Consider the following 26,064-nt stretch of genomic DNA (forward strand, 5'->3'; position numbering starts at 1 on the left):
CTTTGAATGAAATAATGATGCATATAATATTACAGCTTCATCAAGAAGATGGATTTTGAAATATTTTAATCAAGATTTTTTTTCCTTCATGCATTTTAAAATTTATTATTATTTTACATAACCATTTGGGCTTTTTTTCTGCATTAGGTCCTGCCGTAAAACGAATTAAAAAATTTGTTTTACTAACATTTTCACATACAGTTATTATGAATTCCTATATTAAATTCTAGGCATGAAGCAAAAGGAAATATCTTACTAAGTCTCAACATTCCTAACAGCAAGCAAAAATAGTTTTGTTGTTTGTATGTTAAGCCTTCAAAAGGCATCCAAATTCTTTTATTGTCATGTGGCCTATCTCAATCTTCACATGCTAAATCAGTTCTGTTTCCAGAGGCATGACCATATCTAAAAATGCATGATCAACTTCATTCATATGGACTGCAAATTCATTAATGATTACTTCTTAATTCAAAAAGCCATTCTTTGCCCCAATTATTCTAGAAGTAGATAATTTCTTGGTCTTGCGAACATCATTTTGTGAATTTTATCTTAATAGAGTTAGAAGACTATGGAATTGAAGGGAATTTATAAACATTGCAAAAATAAGCCAGTGTCATTGTTTCATCCAATTTTTTTTCATTCTTTTGTTGGGTCTGGTGGAGAAAAGTGGTCAGTGGGGGTAAAGTGGTCATACGACAAATAGATGGCTATATGGAAATAAATGTTCAAATGAATGAAAATTTTATTTTAGAGTAGGGCAGTTAGAAACTACATTTTGAATACAAAATTTTTAAACTGGCAAGATTTTATTTGGTAAAAAAAAAAAAAATATTTTGAATGAGTATGATAAATTTAAAAATCTAAACACCTCTTTTAACTTCCTTGAAAAAAATTTGTTTGTTAGAATTATGAACAGATTGACTACTCAGGAACATTCCTGCTTGTCTGAAGAACTCTTATTCATTAGCAGTTAGCTGAATCTATTTTGATAATTTTTTAGAACAATTTAAGTAAGATGGGGTAAAGTGGCCATAATATTAGGCTTAACGATTATTGTTATTCTAATATCACTAAGTATAAGGCAGATTTCAATTAATTAATAATTTCACTTAATATGTATTGTTTTGACTCAAATATACCAGTATATGCATATGCATACGCATTCACGTAAATGCGCTAGTAAACACGTAATATGGGTATCTGCAAGTATAATTTATCTATGCAGATATACATTCGACTATGCATATATATATCCGCTCATACTCATATACATGCAAAGAATTATATAACTCAGGCGTATGTACTCAAGTAGACAGTTACATACAAGCATATGATATACATGTATACTGGGTGAGTTTAAACTCTTGAGCAAGTTATTAAAAGGTGTTAGAGGGGAGGATAAGAAGGAAGAATGACATAAGAAACAAATGGTCAAAAACCCAACACTGACGCGCTGCATGCACGCAAAGCCAGAAATAATGGATGCAAAACAAGTCACAAATTTATTACACAAAAACAATGACAATGACACGAAAACATGACAAAGACAGTGACATGCAAAACTCTTGAGACAAGTCTCAAGAGTTTGGGACCCGATGAAAACCTTGAGATAAAGGAATATTCGAGTTATAAGCTTTGAGTTATCGAGATTTGACTGTATATTGCAAATGTATGATTAGTGATCATCTCAAGTATGATGGGCACATTCAAATTATTTCTCAGTTCTTAACTTTCTCTAAAAGTAGAGCACAATGATCTCTTATTTTGTGCACACTCTGTCTCTCTATTACCCTCTTTTCAATGTATGAAACAATTTTCAGCAACCTCTGCTAAAGGTATAGGAAAACAATGATTGTTTTTTTATTCTTATATGCATTGCAATGTAGCACTACAAAGTATCTCTCAAATATCACCAAACATTTTCTTCTGAAAAATTAAATCATTCAACAATTATTAAAAGTGAAAAAAAAAAGGGACGAGTCTAAAACTGAAGTGAAGTAAGATTTTTTAAAAAGATCCAATGCTTCCAATATATACATTAAAACTAATTGTATTTTCACATAAATTTCATTTTCTATAGACACTTACCAGCGTATGTTGTGGCATCTTTTGCAAAAAAATTGAGCAGGATTTCCTTAATGTCAAGAACAGACACCCTTATGAAAATCGTGCCTTTTGTATGCAACCTTCTCATACGCCATCCTACTCTCAATGTGCTAATCCACCGAAATGATCCCAAAAGTAAGTGTTTATATTTTTGATAAAAATCAGTCATTTTTGTTTTCCATTTAGGTTTATTGTTCATATACTTTTTGTACAGTGATAATTCTATATTTATTTGGTTCTGTATATAATTTAGTTATGTCAGGTGCAAAAAGTAATCTAATTGAATTCAGACTCGGGGAAAGTACCGAAAATGCCATATTGAGTGAAAACAGATTTACAATACATCAACCACTCTTAAGGTGTTGGCTGCCCGCGCGCAAATACCTAATATGCTACCCCTTTCGAGATTTTGTCTTACTTAAACAAAAATTTAGTCTTATTTTTGAAAAAAAATTGAATTTTGACACCTTGAACTCAAATTCTGCTCTTCGCAATCATGAGTATAAGTATGGTATCATTCCTTGAGCGACCGGTAGCTAAGCATTTGGTTGATCGCATGACAAATAATGACCTCAGCTCCAATGCTTTAGCATGCTCTGATGTCATTAGCTGTCACGTGATCAACCAACCGTTCGAGCTCGTCGAACGCAAGCTATGTGTGTATGTAGGCGGGTGTGTGTATATTAAGGTGTGCATTAGGGTGCATCTTATTTTTGAAGATGTTATTTTTTCATGAGGCACCCTCTCATTTTGTTCCTTTGGATGAAAAAAAAATCACATATCATAAAAATAAAAATTGAATAAAATTTAGAGGTTGCTACCATTGCTGCAAAATATGAAATATTTTTTTTTTTCATTGATTATTATAATATTTATTTATGTTATCTTTTTGTCATTAATTTTAATTAATAATAAATTAGATTCTTACTGTTTTTGAAATTATTTCATATTTTATTAAATCATGTTAATTAACTGCAGCTACAATCAACACTCAACCTCTTAACTAACTGTTGGTTAGCAGCTCAAAGAAACACAAGCTGTCAGTTAAGAACTCAAAAAGAAAATTAAGAGTTATATTTCAATAATCAAAAACAAAACTATTGGAATCCATCATTAGATATTTGCTTGACCTCGCTCTTGCTGATGATACTTTACGTAAGATTTCACTTCCAGGCGAGAAATTATTTCTAACTGAAAGAAAACTAGCTTAGGAGGACAAAGGGAAATTGGTAACAAATAAATCTCTATTTAAAAAGGCAACAGAACTTGAATGAAAAGAAGAAATTTTGAAAGAAAGAAAATCATGAGGAATCTAAATCAACTGTAGTGAAAGTTTTTTTTTTTTTTTTTTTTTTAAAGCATCTGTTGTAATTGAATGTACTTTGACTGATTCTGAAGGACAAGAATTTGCAATAAAGTTCATCTAGATTTGGTCTTTTGTTGTTGAAAAGCATTTTCATTTACAAGAAGGAAACTGTTGCTTCAAGTAATTTTATTTGATCTACATGTCATTTCTGAAGAGACAAACTTCAAATTGGTCTCTTTCTTTAAGAAACCTAAAAGAACAACTCCTCCAATGAAACACTGAACAGCAGGTGTTGTAGAACTAAACCAAAGGGGAAAAAATAGAGTATTTCATTACTAACATTCAGATTTTTCACCATAATGGTCTTTTCATCAAGTTTTTTCGAAGAGATATTATCAAATAGTTTGGATGACGAGTAGCAATCAGAAAAAGGCTTGTATATTTCACATTACTAAAAACAAGGGGGAAAAAATTACAATATTGGTGAATGTAAAAGACTGAAATTGTAAACCAATGATACGAATGGCATAGTGTAACTTTTGCATGATTTTTGTTTGACATTATTACACAGAATAGCAACCATAAAATGCTTGTTTTTTTTTTTTTTTTTTTTTTTTTTTTTTTTTTTTTTTTATGCAAAGGAAATAAGTATTTGAAATTCATGTTGATGTCAAATATTGCAATAGAAAATTGGGAATATATTTTTACTCTATTTTTTTCACAATGAACGTAATTTTAATGGCTGGTAGCAAGCAACCTCTAAATTTTGTTCAAATTCTATGAAACTTTTAAGTGGGTGTTTTTTCATCAAAAGGAAGCAATTAAAGGGGTGCCCTATGAGAAATTCAAAAAATTTTCAAAATGTGCATTATAAGATGCACCCTAGTGTGCATGTGTGTACGATATGGACCCAACCTGGAAACTGCTCGCTGGTGAAGCAGCATTCTGCCGGGACAATCGAGGTGGAGTTCCTCCATAAATCCACCAATAGTGGCAAAAATAAAACCAAAGGCCAGACGGACAGACGCCCGAAACCGTCAAATGAAAACGACAAGCAATTTGTGATTGCTAAAAAAAACATAATTTTTGGCATCTTTAATTTAAATTTTGCTTTTTGCAATCCCGGTGCGTGTGCATATGTAGGCGTTCGTGCATGTGTGTGTAGACACGTATTTGTAGATGTTTGTGTCTGCCGGCATGTATGTGTATGATGACTTGTTGTTGTAGACGTTTGTCTGCAGTCATTTGTGTAGGATATGGATGGCACCACCTAATAGCTGGCTGGATGAGCAGTATTGAGGTGCTGGTCAGTGATGGTGCTTACAGAGGAAGGCAGTGGCAAAAATATAATCAAAGGACAGACGGACACATGCCTAAAACAATTGAGTGAGAACAATAAGCAATGTGATTGCTCAAAAAAAAAGTATGCATTTATAAAAACTAAGAAAAGTTTTATTATGAGAAACTTGAAATAAAATTTATTTCTCTGAGAAAAGTAATACAAACCAAAAGCTGTAAATCCTGAAAATGCATTTTAGTTGCTTTCGGTGATATCTAAGGAAGGATGAAAATGCGAGGATTGAGGGTTCTCTCTCAGACATTTTTCAAAATTAAAGCATGAAAAGTAGTTGGAATCAATATTTGGTGGTGTTAAAAGAAGCGAGTCTTGGAGGTTCAAGGTCCTTCCATGAAGGAATTTCGAAAATTGAAGCCAAAAATAGAAATTTTGAGAAACTTTAGGGAAAATAATGGGATTTCCTTTTTAAATCCTTTCAAAATTGAAGTCAATTTTAAGGTTTTTTGTCTGAATTTTTTTCCAACAGGATTAAAAATAATACACAGGAAACCACGTCACAGTCAAAGTCAGGGTAGCATTGAAAGAGCAAACCAGGCTGTTCAAAATGTGCTCATGACCTGGATTAAGGACGAAAATTGTGAAAAATGGTCTGAAGGGACTCAGATTTGTTCAGCTAATGAAAAACAGAGCCTACCATGCTGGCATAAAACGTTCACCATATAAAGCAATGTTCGGCTGTGATATGAAAGTAGGTTTAAAGTCATCTGGTCTCCCGTATGAAATAATTGATACTGTCCTTAATGAAGAGAACTTAGAGGAACTAATTAAGAACCAGAAAGATCAAGAACAATGCCTCAAAGACACTGAAAGTGAAGAAGAAATGTTATTTAGTGCTGAGTGTGAACTGTGCAAAAACAGAAATGGATTATGTGATTTATGCTCGAAAAAAGATAACATAATCAATAATAGAAACGAAGCGAAAGCAAACTTAGCAGAACAGGCTTAAAAAATGATATCTTTGTTCAATACCAAGTATCCACCTTGCAATGTTGGTGATAACGTAAGAGTTATAATTCCTGACGTAGATAGAGGTAGGAGTGACTTTACAAATATTATTTTAGCAGTTCTTGAATGTAATGAGAACGGATTGTATAAATTGGGTATTGAGAAAGGAAAAATTCCTGAAATGTTTTCAAGAAGTTAATTTACTGTATGTGAATCCCAATTGGTAAACATTGGGGATGTATCAGTTGAGAACAAGTCTTTACAATAACTTGCAAACCTACAATCAACTTCTAGTGGTCAAGGATTCAAAAAATTCCACTGTAAAACAAAATGTGGAAACTTAGGTTTACCCGTTATTCTTACTTTAGCCGTAACATATATATTTAGTTTTATTTTAATTTCTTTTAGGTCTTTCATGTGATCCCTTCAATTTTGATGAAACAGATCCATCTGCAAGCAAAGCTATTGATAGTTCTCTCTGGGAGCTGAAAGTGAGTTTAATTTTACAAGTTATGGCTTGTCACTAACTAATTAATTTCAATACTAATCATCAGAAAGCTGATCATGTTCTGTGTTGTAGAGCGAGGGAAGGGGGTGGCATCTAAATTAAAACGTAACTCAAAAAGAATAAATACAGAGATGGGAAATTTGTTGTACAACAAATGTACTTGAAAATGCTTTTTACCAAATCTTTCTATCTATATTTGGTGCTGAGTTATTGTCCATTTTATGTTCAAGCATCCATGAAAAAAAGAGGATTTTTCGAAAAATCAAAGAGTCATAAATAAAAAAATAATAGAGAAAAAATCTAAAAATTGGACTTTTGATTACCTCAAAGGGTACAATTGATGAGCCAAATTTGGAAGAAATACAAAAGGGTGAGGGAAAAAACTTTGGATCACTTGACATGGAATGACCCTCAACAACTTGAATTTAACTGAACATTTGAAGGAAAATTAATATTTCTCACATTGGTCCAATTACTAGTAAATAGGTTATGCACAGTTTCTGCCCAAGCAAGTTTCTTTGTCACAGCAAATTTAATTTTAGCCCTTTTTACGAGGATAACGAGCACCAAGTTAAACTGAGATGAGTTTTCTATGAATCGAAGAATCACATACATTTACTCCTTACACTTATAGAGATATTTTTAGTTCATGATCAGTTGTTTTTCTGTTAGTTTTGGCAACATGAATTAGTTTCATTTCTGTTTTTGCAATAAATTTACTTATCTACTGCATTTCTCTACTCTGGAATTTATTTGAAATTCAAAGTACTTTTTTGTTCTACACACAGATGCTTGCTAAATGTTTAGTTTTTAGCGATTTCTTGTTGCTTGTCGTGATTTTCTTGGATGAAATGTTTTATTGCTGTTAGTTTTCTAGAAAAAATCACTTTTTTTTTTGCTTATGGTCACGCAATAGTTTTTTAACAAAAAGAAAAGAAGCTGCCGATTATAAACTAATTAAAGCTGCGAAAAAAATTGCATTAAGAATAAAATGATACTGATGCCAATCCATGGAAAGGATATAAAATATTAGCATAGCAAGCTGACAGTTTTAATTTATTTTAAATTTGATTGTTAATCAAATGCTTTATGCAATGCGAACAATTTCATTACTTTAAATCGAATGTTTCTCTATTTAATAAATGCAAACATTTAACAAAGTAATGTAACCAAAACTACTCTAAAGGAGTGAAAATATGATTAGAATAACAAAACAAATTATCCTTCATGAATTATTGCAAGTATATACCAAATTATTCAAGAAAAACTGAAAAAATCACAATTGTTCTAATAGTTTTCACACCTCTGTAGCAAGACAAGTTTATTTTCATTAAGACTTATAAGTTTTACAAATTGGTTGCATTTTGAAATGAGATGTGTGGATGCATTCGGGATAATTGAATGTGTCATTGTTAATTTACTTCCGACTGAAAATGCATAAGGTGAAGCTGTCCCAACAAACCAAAACATTTTCACCTGCTAAACCCACTACTTTGTAGAAAGTGTGTATTTTATTCATTAATTCATTTAATTTTAACTAACATACAGTCTGAGTAAAAACTTTAAGGCCAGTTAACATTTGTAAGAAATTGAACACATCTTTAACTTTGGATCAAAGAATCATTTGAGTGATAATTATTAACCTTGATTACAAGTAAAAAAGGCCAAACATTTCGTTTGTAAGTGTTTCTTTATCAGAAAATATTACAGATCAGTATTTGAACTTGAGTAAAAACTTTAAGGCCAACATAGAAAAAAGCATATTAAGACAAAAATTAAAACATTTATGAGCTTGCGTAGGAGTCATTTCTTCAAATTGCTTCAAATATTCTTGTTTTCGTGGATAAAACTAGTTTTTAACACAGTTCAGATCTATATTATGCCATTCATCTTCGATATTCAATTTCAGCTCTGTTTTATGAAGCAAAACGTTTCCCATTGGCATAAAATGATCTTACTAAGTCACCCCATAAGTTCTATAATGGACTAGGTTCAGGAGACTTAGTTGGTCATTTCCAAGTTTTAACATTGTTGAATTGGAACCAATTTTTTGCACTGTTACTCGAATAGATAAGTGCACTGTTTTGCTGATATTTCAAATTTCTTCCAGCAATAAATTCTGCATTTGGTAAAAGATGGCTTGCAAGGACATTTTGATATGCTTGTGAGTTCATTTTACCTGAAACAAACATAACGGAGCCCACACCATTATAAGCAAAGCACTCTCAAGTCATGCTAGAGTCTCCATTTAATTGGAGCTAAAAGAATATTTCCATTTCTTTTCGTAAACCATGCTAATAGTGCTTCCATCTGTCTGGTCCATCTAAATTCCACCTATTTTGGTCAGAAATCTCATTTGTACCCATTGGTTACCTCAGGTTATGATTTCCTGGCTAAAGTTCAGATGCCCTATGTTGTGCCTAATCAGAAGATGAGGGTTAGACAATTTTGCTGCATAAATAAAACCTCCACACCTTCTAATTGCGTTATACATCGTTTTTGACAAACATTTAAACATTTTTTTTGAATAAGTTTCCCGATTGAGTACAATTAGACGATGTAGGTTTACAAACAATTCCTCCATCACGTGAAGACAAAACTTTAGGGCTTTCCCCAGTGTTCTTTTTACCATAACTTTGTTTCAATTAAAAAAAGTTGTTGACTTCAATCTTCCATTTTTTTTTCACAATAGTTTGCCTAATCATCATTGCTGAAGACAGGCATCGCAGCGTTCCTATATTCCTATATTTTCCTATATTTCTGAAAAAGTTCCTATTTTCCTATAATTCCTATATTTTCAGTTTACGCTTCCTTTTTTTTTTAACTTTTCCCTCGACTTTTAGCTACTGCCTTTTTCGCGAGCCACGCACGCGCAGACGCCATTTTATCTTTGCAGGGCTCCCAGATGGACCGCTTTTCCCGCCAAAGTTCGTTTTTTATGGTAAAGTCCGCTTTAGACCACTTTTTAACATTTTGGTCCGATTAGTCCGCTGTTATATTTTTTTTACTTAAATATCAGATTTAAAAGTTTTTCATTTCGTTAAAAGTTACTGTACACCCCAACACTCCGCCGCAGCGAGTATTAAACCAAGTTCGTACGCCCATGAAAAACCTTGAAAAGTTCTTGGGAAAAAAGGTCTTTTTTTTTTTTTTCAAGTGCTTGAAAACCTTGAAAATGTATGAAAAATTTCTTTATTGCTTGAATTCTTTCAAAAATCATTGGATTGTGCTTGTAGTTCTTTTAAAAATATTTCATTAGTGCAATTTTCTGAACATATATATTCGGTTTGATTTATCGCGAAAAATTGCTTTCGTGTTTGAGGTTTCAATCCTTTTGCATCTTGTTAATATTTTTTTGATTCTTTTTACAATCCAAAGTGATTTTGACATGTGCTTACCTTAGCTTAGCTTATTTTTCGTTTAATTTCAATAATTAGCAAAGAATTATTTTGGAAACCATGGCAACATTGAACTTATACGGATTTCGCGGAAAAATGCTTCTCGCGTTTGAAATTTCAATCCTTTTGCATCTTGTAAATATGTTGATGTTTTCCACAATTGGAAGTATTTTAACATATGCTACTTTAATTTAGCTCATTTTTCGTTTAATTTCAATAATTGACGGAGGAAATATTTTGGAAATCGTAGCAACATTGAACTTACTCGGACTTCGCGGAAAAATGCTTCTCGCGTTTGAAGTTTCAATCCTTTTGCATCTTGTGAACATTTTGATGTTTTTGACAATTGGAAGTTATTTTGACATATGCTACTATAGATTAGCCTTTTTTTTCATTTAATTTCAATAATAAACGAAGGAAATATTTTGAACACCGACTGAGCTGGCGGTGTCTTTCAAACATTGAGTTGATTCCGACTTCGCAGAAAATTGCTTTTCGCGTTTGAAATTTCAATCCTTTTGCATCTTGTAAATATTTTGATGTGTTCCACAATTGGAAGTTATTTTGACATATGCTACCATAGTTTAGCTTATTTTTCGTTTAATTTGAATAATTAATGAAGGAAAAATTTTGGAAACCATAACAACATTGAGCTTATTTGGACCTCGCAGAAAATTGCTTTTTGCGTTTGAAATTTCAATCCTTTTGCATCTTGTAAATATTGTGATGTGTTCCATAATTGGAAGTTATTTTAACATATGCTACTTTAGTTTAGCTTATTTTTCGATTAATTTCAATAATTAACGAAGGAAAAATTTTGGAAACCATAACAACATTGAGCTAATTTGGACTTCGCGAAAAATTGCATCTCGCGTTTGAAATTTCAATCCTTTTGCATCTTGTGAACATTTTGATGTTTTTGACAATTGAAAGTTATTTTAGCATATGCCCCCTTGATTAGCATGTTTTATGTTTAATTTAGTAGAAAACAAATATGTTTTATGGGAAACATGCCAACATTAAACTTGTTTCGTGAAAATTTGCTTCTCTGAGTTTTCAATCGTTTTGCATCTTATAAATATTTTTATATTTATGGCAATTAGAAGTTATTTTGACATGCTACGTCAGATTAACTCAATTTAATTTTTATTTAAATAACTAAAAAATTAATAATTTTTTTGTTTAATTCAAGTTTATTTAGTTTTCCAAACTTAATTTTGATTATTATTTGCTTATTTTCGTTTATTACTGTTTTTTTGGGGGGAGATATTAAATTTAAACAATTGAGCACATAACATTTTAAAGTAGCATTTGTATATGAAACATAGTTGAAATATGTAATTTTATGAAGTTTAATTTGTGTACATCATTTCATTGTCATGATGCTTGCTGTTGTTGTTGTCATGTGCCAGCTAGGCTGGCAATTTGGGGTGCGCTGCTTCATTTTTCCAACTGTACCGTCATTTGGTGTGAAGTCCGACTTCCACAGTACACACGTCATAAGGACAAGTTTAAGGGGTGGGCAATCATTCGCAGCATAGCAACACATTCACACAAAGAAAGGACAAGAGAGAGAAAGTCCATCCATGCCCGAGCCGCGATTCGAACCCAGACCTTCCTGTGGCAGTCAGACTTCTCTGACCACTAGACAAGGCAGGCAGCATGATGCCTGCTAAGGGGGGATTTGTCCCCCCTCCCCCCAATAAAAGTTCAAAGCACTCATGCAGTGGCGGATTGGTTGAAAAAATCGGCCCTGGCATTAGGAGGTGTAGCGGCCCCATTGCTCTTATAGATATTAAATTTTAGCTAACGATTGGGATATCACTTAAATATGAGGAAATAATTCTTAACAACTAAGTATGTTATATTTAAACAAAAATTTAACAGATATAAACACTTCTGCGCTTTAATGATGAACAAATTGATACAGTATTAGCTAAACCTTATTTTGGGAGAAAATTGTGATTGTAATTGTCCATTTAAGAATTTTCATAATGCCCGGAACTTAATTGAATATTTCCTTAATGATAACACTGCTTGGCTAGTATATCCTTTTCTGCAGTCATAACAAGTTTAACTTAATTGCCCTGTTATATGAAACTGATCTAGCAATGTTCATAGGTGAAATACTAGGGCCGTCTTATAACGTGATGGGTCCCTCGACACAAACATACATTACTGGGCCTTGTCATAAACATTCCCTTTTTTATACTGCCATATCCTGACGATCCCCAGACTCGATGCGAGGTCAAAATCCTGGTGTGGGGGGGGGGTCGGGTACGAGTTTGGCAGCCCCTCAATATTTTTTCAAACACATGTATCAATACAAAGAGGGAGAGAGGACTTAGCTTTCTGGCTTCTGGGAGTCATTAAAGTATTATTAATATAAACTTAATGGAAAAATTAACATTGAGTCTGAAATAGGGGAGTCCGGGGGGGGGGGGGGCCTCTCCCCCGAAAAATTTTCGAAATTGAAGTCTCAAAACTCAATTTTAGACAATATTTGGTGATGTTAGGGGAGTTTAGGTTCAGGGTTTCTCCTGCTGCAATCTTTCAAAAGTGGAAAACCAAAAACAGTATTTTAAATTATCTTCGAGTATATGGTATGAAGAGCGGTTCCGGGGGCTCTCCTCTGAAATTTTTAAAAACATATTAGCTCTGTGAAAACGCAGTTTTAGAAGATCTTTGTGATTTTAAGTCGAAATAGATTCCGAGGCCATCCACCAGAGAATTTTCAAATTGAAGTCTTAAAAACCTTTTTTGGTAAAGTCTAGGGCACCGGCAGTTACTCGAAAGTTAAGTTCCAAAAACGAAATTTTTGCCGACCTTCAGCGATGTTAGGAAAAGGAGTTTTCAGGAGGCTCACTCCGGAAAATTTTCTAAATTAAAGAACTAAAAACAAGATTTAAAACGTTCTTCATTGATGATGCCGAGAGAGAGGTGGGGACGGGGCACTTTCCTAGAAAAATTTTGATACTATTAATTTAAAAACACAGTTTTAGACCATCTTTGAGAATGTTAAAAAAAATGGGAGAGGTTCGAGTACTTTCCTCCAACAAATTTCCGAAACTGGATGCTTCTCAATAGTATCTTAAGATTGCATATTACTTCCTTTTACAAAAAAGGAAGTATTGTATTCGCGAAAAAATTTTCACTCAAAAATCGCCCTTAATTTCCATTTTGCTCACCCCCAAATGAATGTTGTTTTTAAATAATTTTACGGAAAAAAATATTTTGTCACTTTTATCCCAATTGTTATAAACAAGGCCTAGAGCAAAAGAGGATCCGGGAAAAAATGACAAAGGTCAATTTTTCACAAGCCTCCTTCTACACCTTTCACCATTAAGATATTTTACTCTCGGCACGAGTTCAATTCCGAGCCAGGCCCCTATCCTCCAACTAAGCTGACATGAGTTCACATCGGCCCTTGTTGTAAGTTGCATTTTATAGCAATAGTGAAGTGTCATTTATAAATAAAAGCATCAAAGAGACTAAAAGTATTTCAACTTTTTACGACCGCTAAGGTTTCCGTTTTTTTTTTTTTTTTTAAATTTATTCATTTATTTTTTATTATACCACTAAAAATATATTGGCAGCCCCAGAGCCCGACTAACTAAATGTGAGGCAGGGGTCGATCAAGGTTTTATTTTTTGGGTCCCCATTTTGTGAAAAAGCAAAATATTTTTGTGAATTTTCTTTATTTTTGTGAAAAAGCAAAATATTTTTGTGAATTTTCTTTATTTTTGTAAAAAAGAACTTCTTGTGATTTTTTTCTTGGAAAAGATTATATAAAAGCATTTTTAGCTGTCGTATCGTTATAGAAAAGCATTAGACAGGTTTCAGGGGGTGATTGCAAGTTCTTGAAGAATACCTGAAAGCTGTCTAGAGAAAATGCGCTGGGGGAGGGGGGAAGTAAGACCCTTAACATTTTAATTGTAATTTGATACACATTACATTTATTGTTTTTTACAAATATACATATGCAAGGCACACTTTCTTAAGGTGAAAGTCTCACAACAGATTTACTGTTTGCCCCTCTCAAATACTTTTAGATCAATGAAAATTGCACATGCTGCTGAACGTAATGATAACTCCCAATAAATACAATATGAACAGACTTAAAGATATCACATATTTCTTAACACGGAAGAATGTATGTGTTTGAAAAACTTAAAAGTAATTAAAACCCAAAATAATACTGCACCAGCATTCAGCGTTTAATTTTTTGACATTTGACGTTCTTACAGAGTAGGTATTTCGTTTAAAACTTTGCAATTTAATGATGTTAATAAATATATAAAGAAATTTTATTTGTTTGCCACTTAACAAGGTACAGTCAACATCAAAAATGCGAAAAATTCATTTACCATGGCGCATGTAAGGAAACCAAGATCTTCGAAAGAAATAAAAATATAAAAACAGCATATAAAAGAATTTTATTTTTAGTAAAGTTATTTTAGAATTGGATTTCGAAACTCAATACAAATTAATACTAAATATATATTGCGTAATCAAAGTAAAATTTAGGATTTTCCTGAAAAGAACGGAATTTTGGTATTTTCAAAGATAAATGTTTTGAACTGAAATGTGGGATAAATACGTGGCATTCTTACCACAAGTTAGCAAATGTTTTTTCATTTCATTGTCATCTAAATTTCCCCTCAAAAATCTAACTAGAGATTCAAAATTCTAAAAAATGGCCCATTGCTTCATGATTATAAGTACAAAATTTGAATAAACTTACCAATCTTTTTTTTTTTTTGCTTCATTTCCAATCTTTTCATTTTCAGATTTTTTTGAGTATTCCTTCTTTTGCACTAGATTTTTGTATATTGACAGCCTCTCTGTGATTTTTGCTGCACTCATGTTTTTTTTAAAACTCTATAGGGTGACAGCTTTTCTTGATATCAACTCCAATATTTACTCAAGGTTTGTTCAAATCACTAACATTCATGAAAGATGAACATATTTTGCACAAAAAACCCTTAGCTGAATAACTATAGTAAAGCCAGCTATACACCTTTTCATAATTTGCAATGTACTTTTTATTTATTGCATGCTTATTTCCATTTGTACTCCCAAATACAATGCTTGAATCATTATTTGATGGCTCAATCTCAATATCATCATCAATTGAAGTTGCTCCAGATTCACTTCCAGTATTTTCTGCTCAAAAATCGTTATACTTTCGCGAACTGCCTCACTGTCATTTGATGTACTATCTTTTACCGCATTTCCCGAGCCCTCCAAAACGGGAACATTTGCGTTACCATTACTGCATGGTGAAGTGGTGGTAGCGATTTTATCGGGGTTGTTAATTGCTGACTTGAAGAAATTCACAATATTTTGGGACCGAACGTTCGAAGAGCGAAATTTTTTAACATAATACGCACAATTTCGGGAGGTACCTCCCGTTGCAGGACGTCCTCGTTTCATATTTTAATTTCTTGCAGAATAATTTTCAACGAACAAGCAATCTCTCCAAACTGAGATTATTGCGGCTATCTCCAGCGCTCCATTATCCGCTAAAATTATCTATTATCCGCTCCCACACAAATTATAATCGAATAGAATATCAATTTATTCTTTGATACGCCTAAAAAATGTCCTCTTAAACACGCGAAGGCGCGAACAAGCTAACTACGAAAAATATCGTCTGCGCTCCTGGATCGCAGACGATCTGTTACAAAAGAAAAATTAATACCGAGAAAGAAAACGAACTGGAATAATATACAATTACCACATTTTTTTAATTTATCGTCTGCAGATTACGCGATTCCCGCCACTTTTTAATAAAATCCCACTCAATAAAACTTCCTTTGCTCGCTGTTCCCGTTGCTCACCATTAGCGGACATGCGTTAAAAAATTGTGAAATTGCTCAACTGGAAGTTTCATATTTATTTTAAGAAGACAGCAAGATTAAATAGAATGACCGACGATATTTTTCAGCTGGCATTGTATTTTATCAATAAAAGAAGGAATCTAGGAATTAAACTACAAAAAAAATAATACCGTTATTCTTTTGGTTTACTGTATGCTGTACGCTCAAACTAGCGTAACTTTGGAAGTTATCTTTTGCTCTTACGCGTACAGTCTACAAGAAAAATAGCAGGAAAGAAAAAATGAATAATGCATTTTAAACCAGCAATTCTCCGTAGGCACCAGTCCGCGAGAAAATTTGACCGGTCTTCGAAGAATTATACCCGTTTCCAATAAAATAAAATTTCCTTATTTTATTTTTATTCCTAATTTTATACGATATTTTACGCATTACTATATCCATTACTTTGCATACGTTTTGTGGTTTTTCTATAAGATTTATTCGCTTATGAAAATTTACACAAATTAGCTGCGCTTATTTTTACATTCAAAGTGTGTAAGTTATTTAAAAAAAATATTACAATTAACTTTTGTAAGTTTATTTTAAGTAGAAGGGTTTTCTTTCTGGCATTTGTTTAAAAAAAAAAAGGGACAAAACAGATTAGTTTATTTTAGTGAAAAAAAAAAAAAAAAAAAAAATTTCTACCGGTCCGTGAAATTTTTTGACGAAGTTCTACCGGTCCGAGATTTAAAAAAAGATCAAGAAACGCTGCTTTAAACTAAAGAATATGAGAAAAAGTGGGTACCCCTGGCCTAATCACACCTTTTTTTTTCATTAAATGCAATCGTGTCAAGTGAGCTTTCGAGAACGTACAGTATCAACTACAAACTACAGGGAATTTCGCCAATCGGTTGTTCGGCGTTTCCCGCGTAGTCACTCATACTCTAACAGGATTTAATTCATTGCCATACAATTCGATTTGCATCAGCATGCGCCAGTATTCAATGCGAATTTCTATGCAATTGATTAAAAAAGGAAAATATAAGATTTTCGAATGTTCTTTTTAACCTTCGTTCGGGAATAATTTTCAGAAATTTTGCTCGTCCGTTCCGTAAGATAACCCCCCAACTATGAACCTTAAACTTTTTCAAAATAAACTGAAGAAAATAGGAACAAATTGAAAAAACAGGTGAATATTTTAAAAAAATTAAAAAAAAAAAAAGAAAGATGAAAAAAGCTAGAAGATCTGCAACTGGCAAGGTTTCAATTTGCAACTACTTTTGAGAATTAAAAGTGCATAATTTGGCAAAATAATATGGATAAAGGAAGGATGCGTGCAACTAAGACACAATTGAAAGTTACAATGATTCAAAGGAATATTTAATTCAGAAGTATTTGGTCATTGAAGCAAATCAAACCAACAGAATATAGGCGATTAATTTGCCGTGGCGTGAAATGAGTCAGTCTTCAATTCGCACTCGTGGAACAGCAGAAAATCATCGAATCAATTCTTTATCACGTGCTCATTATTTTTCTTGGATTTTCGCTAGCCACCAATCACAAGCGTCCCTCTCTCGTCCCCCCCCCCCCTGACGCTCTCAAGCAAAAACACCTCATGCAGCAGGCAAAAAGATAAGATGGGGGAAGGTGGAAGAGGGGTAGGCTTTCGCGTAGATGCGTACACATTTGCGGTTAAAAAATATTGTGAAAAGGCTGCCTTTTTATAAATTTTTGTGAAGGGGCTGCTTTTACGACGCGTAATTTTGTGAATGGGGCCGCTTTTGCGATGGGGAATTTTGTGAATGGGGCCGCTTTTGCGACGCAGAATTTTGTGAAAGGGGTCGCTTTTGCCATGCGGAATTTTGTGATGGGGCCGCAAAGTGGCCCCAATTTTGCGCTGGATCGACCCCTGTGAGGCCCTAGGCCCACATTAATTTGGAGGTCCTCTGAAGACTATGCAGAGTTTAATTTACATTTTTAAAGCACGAATGTACTTTTCGAGGCTTCTTTGTCTAATCACACAACTATGTATAAATCACTTATGTGCATTTATGAATCCCCTTTGGGCCCTCTTATAATCGTGACCAAGTAAATTCGTTACTGGCAGAATGATTAAAAATTCCCCTTTAGAGAAATTTTGTTCCAATTAATAAGTCATAATTTTTTATTTTTTAAAAACTACATGTATTTTTCATATCGTTGAAATGCTATGCATAATTCTTTAAAAAAATATGGAGCCCCTTAGGAACATGGGGCCCTAGGCCTAGGCCTAATCAGCCTGTGTGGTAATCAGGCCCTGAGCAGCCCCATTTCAAAATTCCCCCTCTTGTGGTGCCGGCCCTACCTCCCTCGACCAGCAATCTTTAGCCCATGCATAAAGAGGAGCTGAGGCTGTGTTTTGCGAATTTGCGTTATTCTAAATACATGCGCGCAAAATTTACATTTTGCTGTTAGTAGACAGGCCCGAAAGACTTTGCTGTTAGTTAATCGGCCCCAAGCATTGCTGGCCCACCGGGCAAATGCCCGGTTGCCCGCCGGCTGTATCTGCCACTGCACTCATGGCCCTGCAATCATGAAGTAATATTTTTTATGTAAGCTTTATGATTCTTGAAAATATACTTTGAATATGAAAATTGCAAAACTAAGCCTCATGTGATCTGCTTCCCTTTGTGATTGAACATTTCAGACATTTTTAGGAAAACTTTGAATACAGTAGATATGTTTGGTGTGTGATAGATTTATATCGGTTGTGAAGGGATATAATGCTATTAAGAAACATTACAAGACATAAAAACACAAAAATAATTTTAAACTAAAGAAAGATGAAGCACAGCTTCATCTATCCTTCTGTGAGACTACCAGCATCCCTGGTTCAATTCAAAATGTATCATTATGCCTATTTAATTCTAAGGAGGCTGCCTTATGTGCTGAGCTATGTGCCTCCCCCCCCCCCCATCCAAATGTTTGTGTAAATAATATTATTCAATGGATAAAAAGATTAGTTGTGCAGAAGGTGATAAAGGAATTGTATTATTAAAAATCTCAGTATTATGGTTAATTAACAAATTATCTTCACAGATTAAGGCAGCTAATTTGCCTTTTGGTGCTTCCTTGGGTTTAAATGAATGGTCCTCCCAAGATCCTCTTTTTAATCCTAACTGGTCCTCTTTAGTCCTCTTTTTAATTGAAAATGGTTCTCTTTTACCCTTTTCTAAAGCTAAAATGTTTTGGGAGCCCTTTACCGTGTTTCTTCCGGAGCGGAGCAGTGTTCAACTTTAGCTCGTCTGCGCAGCTCATTTCTGCGCCCATGAAGCTCCTACGCAAGTCCTCCAAACTTCACTTTCGAACTCGGCGTCAATGAACATGGGCGATCATGATGGACACAAGCCCTGTGTAGGTTTTGACGATGTCAGTCTAGGAAGGGCTCTCCGGCTAACTACCGTTTCAAATCTCCACAAGCACGGGTTTTTTTTGGAACTTTGTGTTTGGCTACAGCTGCAATTATTGCTACTTGCGGGATAGCTCATCTCAACTTCGATTGTTTTGGTTTTGATTGTGCGGAATGTAGGTGCTGCAGTTCGCGTATCAACTAAACGTTCATTTTAATAATAATGCCTCCGAAAAGGCCACACAGCCAAGTTTTCAAAAAAGAATACTCAAAGCTGTTCCCGATTTTAAAGGAATCGAGGAAAGACATGCACATTTTGGGATCGTTCCAGACCCAAATTGGGTCTGCTTTGCGGCCCCTTCACAAATTTACGCATCGTAAAAGCGGCTCCATTCACAAAATTCCACATCTCAAAAGCAGCTCATTCACAAAATTTCACATCACAAAATAAATATATGAACAACATAAATAGGGTAAATCTGGAGCGATCATTTTTTTCCATCCGGAAAGCTACCGAACCAGCAGCTACGTGTGAAACATAGTCGCCATAGTTGGTCATTCACGGGATGGAATCAGACAAGATGCTTAAGTGCTTAAGATTATAAGAACAAAGTAGAATTGTATTTTTAGACTTATTTATGCTTATGTATTGCACTTATGTCAGGTAGTGTTATTACATGTTTTTAATCGAATAGTAATATTGCATTTTGAAAAAAAAAAATGTCATACTGGCTAGCCTTGGTATAAAAATACCTGTATATCCTCTTTTTTTCAAAATGTTCCTATCTTATTTCAAAAAATTCCTATATTGTTTGCAGAAAATTCCTACATTTTCCTATATTTTTGTTGGCAAATGTCACTTCTATCCCTGGCTGAAGAAAAAAATTCAATCTGCTCTCTATCATGAACATTTAACTTTTTACCTTTCGATATCTTTACAAAGGTAACCAAAACTTTGAAGAAATTAATAACAACACTACAAATTGAAGGGTTTCCACAATCTTGGTAACTGATCATATTTGTTCCAGTATATGTACCTGTAGTTTAAAAAAAACTAGTGTCCTTAAAGTTTTTACTGAGGCTAAAATACTAACTATGAATATACCACTGCTTTTCTGGTAATTGCATACTTTACAAATCCTGTCTGTTGAGTTATTTCTTATCAATAAATATTAATAATTAATAATATAATAGTATTAAAATCAATATAGTTTTAATTTTTAATTTTCACAAAAATATTTACTGGCCTTAAAGTTTTTACTCAGGCTGTACTAGATGCTGAAAAAAATAATATAAAAGAAAGTAAGTATATATTACAGTTAAAAGTACCTAAATTTAGGTCAGATTACTGATTCCAAATAAGGAAAACAAACACAGGAAGTCATTAAAATTACATTTAAGGTAATAAAATATTTTAAGGATATTGTAAAAATGTCTTTAAAGCATTTAGCTCAAATCATGAAGGAAGATCAACACAGAGACTTCGTAATTATTATTAATTTACAATTCCAATTTTTACTTTATCTTTCCCTTCATACAAACTACCCCCCCCCCTTTTTTTTCAGTGTATAATTTCAGAAAATAGCTACTACTGAACCCCCAATGCTTATTTCTGCATTTATTAAAATGCCTAGATTCTTATCTATGGTTGCATGTGTTTAACACATTCATCGAAATTTACTTTTATACATAAAGTTCTATTTGTGAAACTGGGAACAATAAAACAGGTTTTAGAGCATGTTATAAAATCTCAAAAATTTTAATTGATTACTTAAAGATCAGTTTTCTTAGCATGTACTTCCTTTTGCACTTGTTAACTTATGTTTCTGTTTCATTACCCTAAGTTTAATGAATTCCAGACACTTGACAAATCATAAATCTGACATTAGAGAAAGAAATACTAATAGACTATCTTTTGTAGAAAACAAGGATTAGTTATGCCATCTGGTAGCCTACATTTTGGTCTAAAAGTAACGATGCATCAGTACATTAATTGCCTCATGCTGGAAGATTAATTAACTGTAATACAGCAGTGTCCTTGAGAAGAATATTGTGCAAATGCTCCCTTAAACGTTGCTCATCCCAAACAGTTAATTGGTGACTTAGTTAAATAAAATATGGATACAAAGCACATAAACTAGCAATGATTTTTTTTTTTTTCTTTTCAAGTGAAAACATTTAAATTATTAGAATTCACGAACTAAACAGATGATTACTTTTTGTCTATAAGGGTTGTTTCAACTTTCCATTCTTTTTTAAACTTGCCTTTTCCTCCACAAAAATGGGCATGTAATTTTAATCTTTTATTGACTAACTGCCAGAGTTATAAAGTCTTTAAAAAGATTTGAAGGGGGCATGTTCAGTCATAATATAGATTTTTTTGCTATAATACTTTGTTTGTATTTCTAGGCTTTGCAAAATCATCTGAATCCTGTGGTTTCCAGTAAAGCTAAAGTGATTAATTCTAATTTACCTAAATTGGAATATGACATATCAGGAGTTCTTAATGTCACATTAAATGATGTGAGTATACTTTCAGTTCCATAAAAAATTCAATCGTATGTTTTAATGAAAAAGTTTTTTGAAGGATAAAAGTCGGTGCAGATATTACCGTATTTTCCTGTATGTAATCTGTGGATTATCTGATAAAAAGTATAAAAGTGCTTTTTTTTTCCTCAAAACCAACGCATTGAACCTGAATATTTCCAGCAGGATTCGCCTTTAGAGATCGTAAACCCTGCCTGTATGTTGGTTATTTTACATAGCTTGAATGTTCTTCTTAGCGATCGTAACGTAGAGTGAAGATTACATAGAGGAACCCAGACAGCATTTTCCTCTTCAGGAGAAGCGGACCAGAGCGGCTCACAAATCATGTGGTAGAAAACTGCAATATTTGGCTTTAATCGCATATCCTGGGGCTCGTATATTTCATCAGAGTTTTTTTTTTTTTCTTTTCAACTTTTCAGTTCAATAATAAACTTGCTTTTCTTGCAGTGGTTTACTTGATTCAGTTGTTTAACACATTCATCTCCATCTCCCCCCCCCCAAAAAAAAAAATTAATGATAATAAAGATGAATTCAAGGCTTGTAATTGCCAACACAATTGCAGAAAGTTTTTGAATAAAAGCAGATAAAAATAACCTTTTCTCATTTTTTTACAAATGTTTAAAAAAAAAAAATGAGATAATCGTTTTTTGTTTTAATGCATTGAAAAAAAGATGAATAAAAATTTTTTTTCAAAACCATTGATTTTCTTCAGAAAATTTGGAACAGAAAAAAAAGAAAGGAAATATATATATATATATACCCAAGGGTCTGGCCAGAGGGAATTTGTGTCCATTATCGAACCCTTAACAAAAATCCGATCAACCAAAATTTCAAAGAGCAAATCAAAATAACACATATTTCCATACATAAAAGTAACCTTTTTTAAAGATAAATTAGAGGAATCAGCTCATACAAAATATGCTAATTTTGCAAAAAATAAATAAATAAATAAATAAATGGCACTCTTGTGATGGGGAGCTCCTGCAAATGATAAATAGCTACTACTTCCAAACAATATAATGCTTGTTGTTAGTGAGTTAAGAGTAAGGGAGTTCAGGGGTCTTTCTTGAAACATTTTTGAAGTTAACGAAGTCTTAAAACTTTGGGTTGTCTTTGGAGATGTTGGGAGGGGAGTTGCTACTTACCTACACTAAACTTAAACACAAACTTACACTGCCTGTAGTAAATACAGTGAGAGGGGGGTATTCCGGCGTCCAGCCCGAAATATTTCCGTTTCTGAAATTTTAGAGCTCTGTTTTGGGTTATCTTTGGATAACTTGGGAAGGGTGTAGGAAGCTTCTTTCAAAAAGTTTCCAAAATTAAAGTATTAAAATTTTTAGGCGGTCATAAGTAAGGGGGGTACTATGCCGAGAAAACAATTATGAAACTGAAGCCTTGAAAATTCAAATTTAGGACATTTGTGGTGAACCCAGAGGAAGGGGTTTGGGAGTTCTCTTCCAAAAAAATGTTTATGCTGAAATATTTAAAATGCCAGTTTAGCCTATATTTAAGCGCCTTAAGAGGGATGTGATTCGGGGGCCCTGCCTGGGGTAAGGATTCAGTTCCCCTATTTCTTTTTTTATTTAATGAATATTGGAAAGTACCTCGTTTAAAAATATATCTAATTCATTGAAGTGGTTTTTTATTGCTATAATTTCATCACCTGCTATCTTATAAAAGAATTTTATTTTTCAAATGGAAACGGTGCTAGTTCATTATCATTAGTCGCCCATACCCTTCCCCCACCTTTCTTTTCTGGTTTGTTGGCGCTACCTTCGGTAGAATTTCCGATCAGAACTGATTTATGTTGCAAAACTGAAAATCTTGTGTCCCAAGTGATATCATTGCTCCAATAAAAATGTTTACGATCAGCAAAAAGACTAATGGCGGGGAGCTGCGAAGGCTTTTACCCCAAACTTATCCAACATTATCTAGAATTGCGTTTTAGAACTTTAATTCGAAATATTGCCGAAGGAGGGTTCCAGAACTCCATCCCTTCAATAATGTATTCAAAAAGCATACAAACGTTACGAAAGATGAAGTACAATTTCGTTTTTAAAGCCTCAATTTCGGGGAGAGCCCAGAGCTCCCCCCACCCTCTTTCTCTAATATTTTTGAAGATCGCCAAACATTGGCATTTTGGGACTATCAGTTTGAAATAATTGATGTAAGAGTCCCTGAACCCCTCCTTTCCCTGAACTTTACCAAAATGGTCTACCATTGCATTTTTTGGAAATTTCTGGGGGAGAACCCCCCACCCCCAACCCTGTTATTGGCGGTTTTTAGGCTTTTGGAATTACGATATCAAAATGGTTAAATATTACAATTTAAAGGCTTAAAATTCAAATCAAACACCGATTCCAAAACTGGCATTGTTAAAATTCTAAAACATTTATATACATAAATTTTTCCTTAAGCATGCATGGGAGGAGGGGGTTGAAAATATTTTCCATGTTGTGAGCACATCATCAAATATGCACTCATGATTGTCAGGGAAAATCACCTAAAATGGTCAGGGGAAGTTACAAATTATTGAAATTTCTGGAAATGTCAGGGAATTTCTTCTCAATTTTTGCATCTGATGGGTGCAACTGTTGCGTGAAAATGTGGAAGTGTGGTAAATGTTGCATTCCAGATAAGCGAATTTTCCTGATAGTTGAGAGGAAGAAAATTCAAGCTCATTTTTAAGTACTAAATGTAACAAAGCTGCAAAAAAAAAAAAAAAAAAATCCATATGAAAATTATAAAGCTCTGATTTGTATAGTTACATTTTATTTTTCTTCTTTTGGGAAAAAAAATTAAGCCATGCTTAGATGGAAATTACTAGTATTTTCCGCAAAATACAGTGCGGTCTTACTAGTATTTTAATAGCCTTCATTCTCATTTTTTTTCTTTGTTTTTCATGAAATGAATTATCATAAAAATTTAAAGTCTCAAAGTTTTAGCTTTTATATGTTAAAACTTGTTCTTTAGGAAACATGCCATTATTGCTTTGCGGAAAATTGCTTAGTATGTTTTAAATTTCAGTCCTTATGCATCCTTCAAACTTTTCCATTATTTCAATGGTTGGAAGTTATTTTAATGAATTCTCGAGTAGAAAGACTTTAGTTATTTATTTGTCTTTGCAAACTTTAACTGTATTGAGTTAATAACATATTTTTTGTAAAAATACTAAGTTGTAAAAAAAATGAGCATTCAAATTTTTATTTCTTCATTTGCTTATAAAAATTAAAGTCCATTTTAGAAGAATAATGTAATAATTTTCTATATTCTTGTGTATTAAGAATATAAATTGTAAATTGAATCATCATTGCAAAGAATATTTAGCATATATTTTTATTTTTGAAACAGATGAACTATGATTTTTATGGATCCTTTCTTGCCAAAGAAAGATGTTACGATTTTATCCCTTTATCACAATGCTGATAATTTTTTTCACATGTTAATCAGAATAGTGGCAATGTCGATGTTTTGGAAACATCTATCCTGTTAAAACATTGGTGTTTTAATTTTGAACATCTTTTTTTTAAAACATAAATGTTTTTAAAAAAGATGTCACACCACTTGTTGAAAGTGTAGTAAGGGCATGTTGGTCACAAATTTGTAAGAAAAGTCTTGTAGCATTATGAACTGACAGAATGCTGTTATTCATGCTGCAAGGAGGTAGGGAGACTAAAATCAAATGAGATTTCTTACAATATGCTCAGTTATGCTAGAATGGTCCCTAGCACATATCTTGCAATTGGAAAAGTTTTAAGCAAAATAAAATGCTTGCATTGAAAGGGAAACAAACTTTTTCACAACACAATTGCAGAGATTTAAAAAAAGTTTTAATTGGAAATACCTGGTCTTTCAAAGCATTAAATGTTAAGTTTGTCTTAATTTAAGTTTGTCTTTCTCAAAAATGCAGTTTTAAAATCTCAATTTGAGACAGTCTTTGGGGATGTTAGGCATAGGTAAGGCTTGGGACTCCATAAGTATTTGGAAAACAATCTTAGACACAATTTTCAGGTGATCTTTGATGAATGATGTCTTTGTAACTTTATTTTTAATATCAATAAAATAGAAAATAAATGAAAGTCTTAGGCTTCTCCCCTCATGGACTGTCGCTCATGGAAAATGTCCCCTCAAGATCCCCATCCCCCTTAATCCAGCCTCTGCAATACTTTTTTTTATTAATGAAACAAAAACAGGGGAAACATGGAAAATAATAATTAACTTTTCGAATAATGGATAAATTTAAAATTAATGTATGAATTTTTCAAATGAAACAACTAAAGACCCTTCTTGCCCCTTGCGTACGCCACTGGAGTAGACAAAACTATTACCACATATTAAAGTTTAAAAGAATATAGTGTTATTGTGGAGATGAAAAAAATGTTTGTGCATTGTGACATGAGCTTCAAATTTTATTTAGTCTGGTAAATTCTATTCATTGGATAAATGATGCTATTGGCACTCTTTTGGTGTGGTCTTCTCCGGTTTGTGTATTGGACCAAGCACCAAATCTCATTTTTGTAAAAAAAGTTCAAGTAACGAGCTGTTTCAAGGATTCTGAAAATCATTTATTTAAATTCTTTGTAAATTAATTTTATTTTGTATCCTACTTGCAGGGATTAGAACTTATCATACAATCCATTAAAAATTATAATGAATCTTACTGTCTTATTTTTTTTTTTTTTTTTTT

The 26,064-nt window shown here is 33.0% G+C and overlaps 1 protein-coding gene across 3 annotated transcripts in view; it reads left to right on the forward strand.

Annotated features, from left to right (window-relative positions):
* LOC129233277 (nucleolar complex protein 4 homolog) overlaps positions 1–26,064 on the forward strand; it is an 86,844-nt gene that overhangs the window by 60,544 nt on the left and 236 nt on the right. For all 3 annotated transcript variants that reach the window (XM_054867328.1, XM_054867327.1, XM_054867329.1), the window contains 3 exons: positions 2,081–2,241; positions 6,123–6,205; positions 21,240–21,353. In XM_054867328.1, coding sequence (XP_054723303.1) covers positions 2,081–2,241; positions 6,123–6,205; positions 21,240–21,353 — 358 coding nt within the window. The remainder of the gene's footprint in view (positions 1–2,080; positions 2,242–6,122; positions 6,206–21,239; positions 21,354–26,064) is intronic.

The sequence above is a fragment of the Uloborus diversus genome, unplaced genomic scaffold (assembly GCF_026930045.1).
Source record: "Uloborus diversus isolate 005 unplaced genomic scaffold, Udiv.v.3.1 scaffold_306, whole genome shotgun sequence".
Lineage (NCBI taxonomy): Eukaryota > Metazoa > Arthropoda > Arachnida > Araneae > Uloboridae > Uloborus > Uloborus diversus.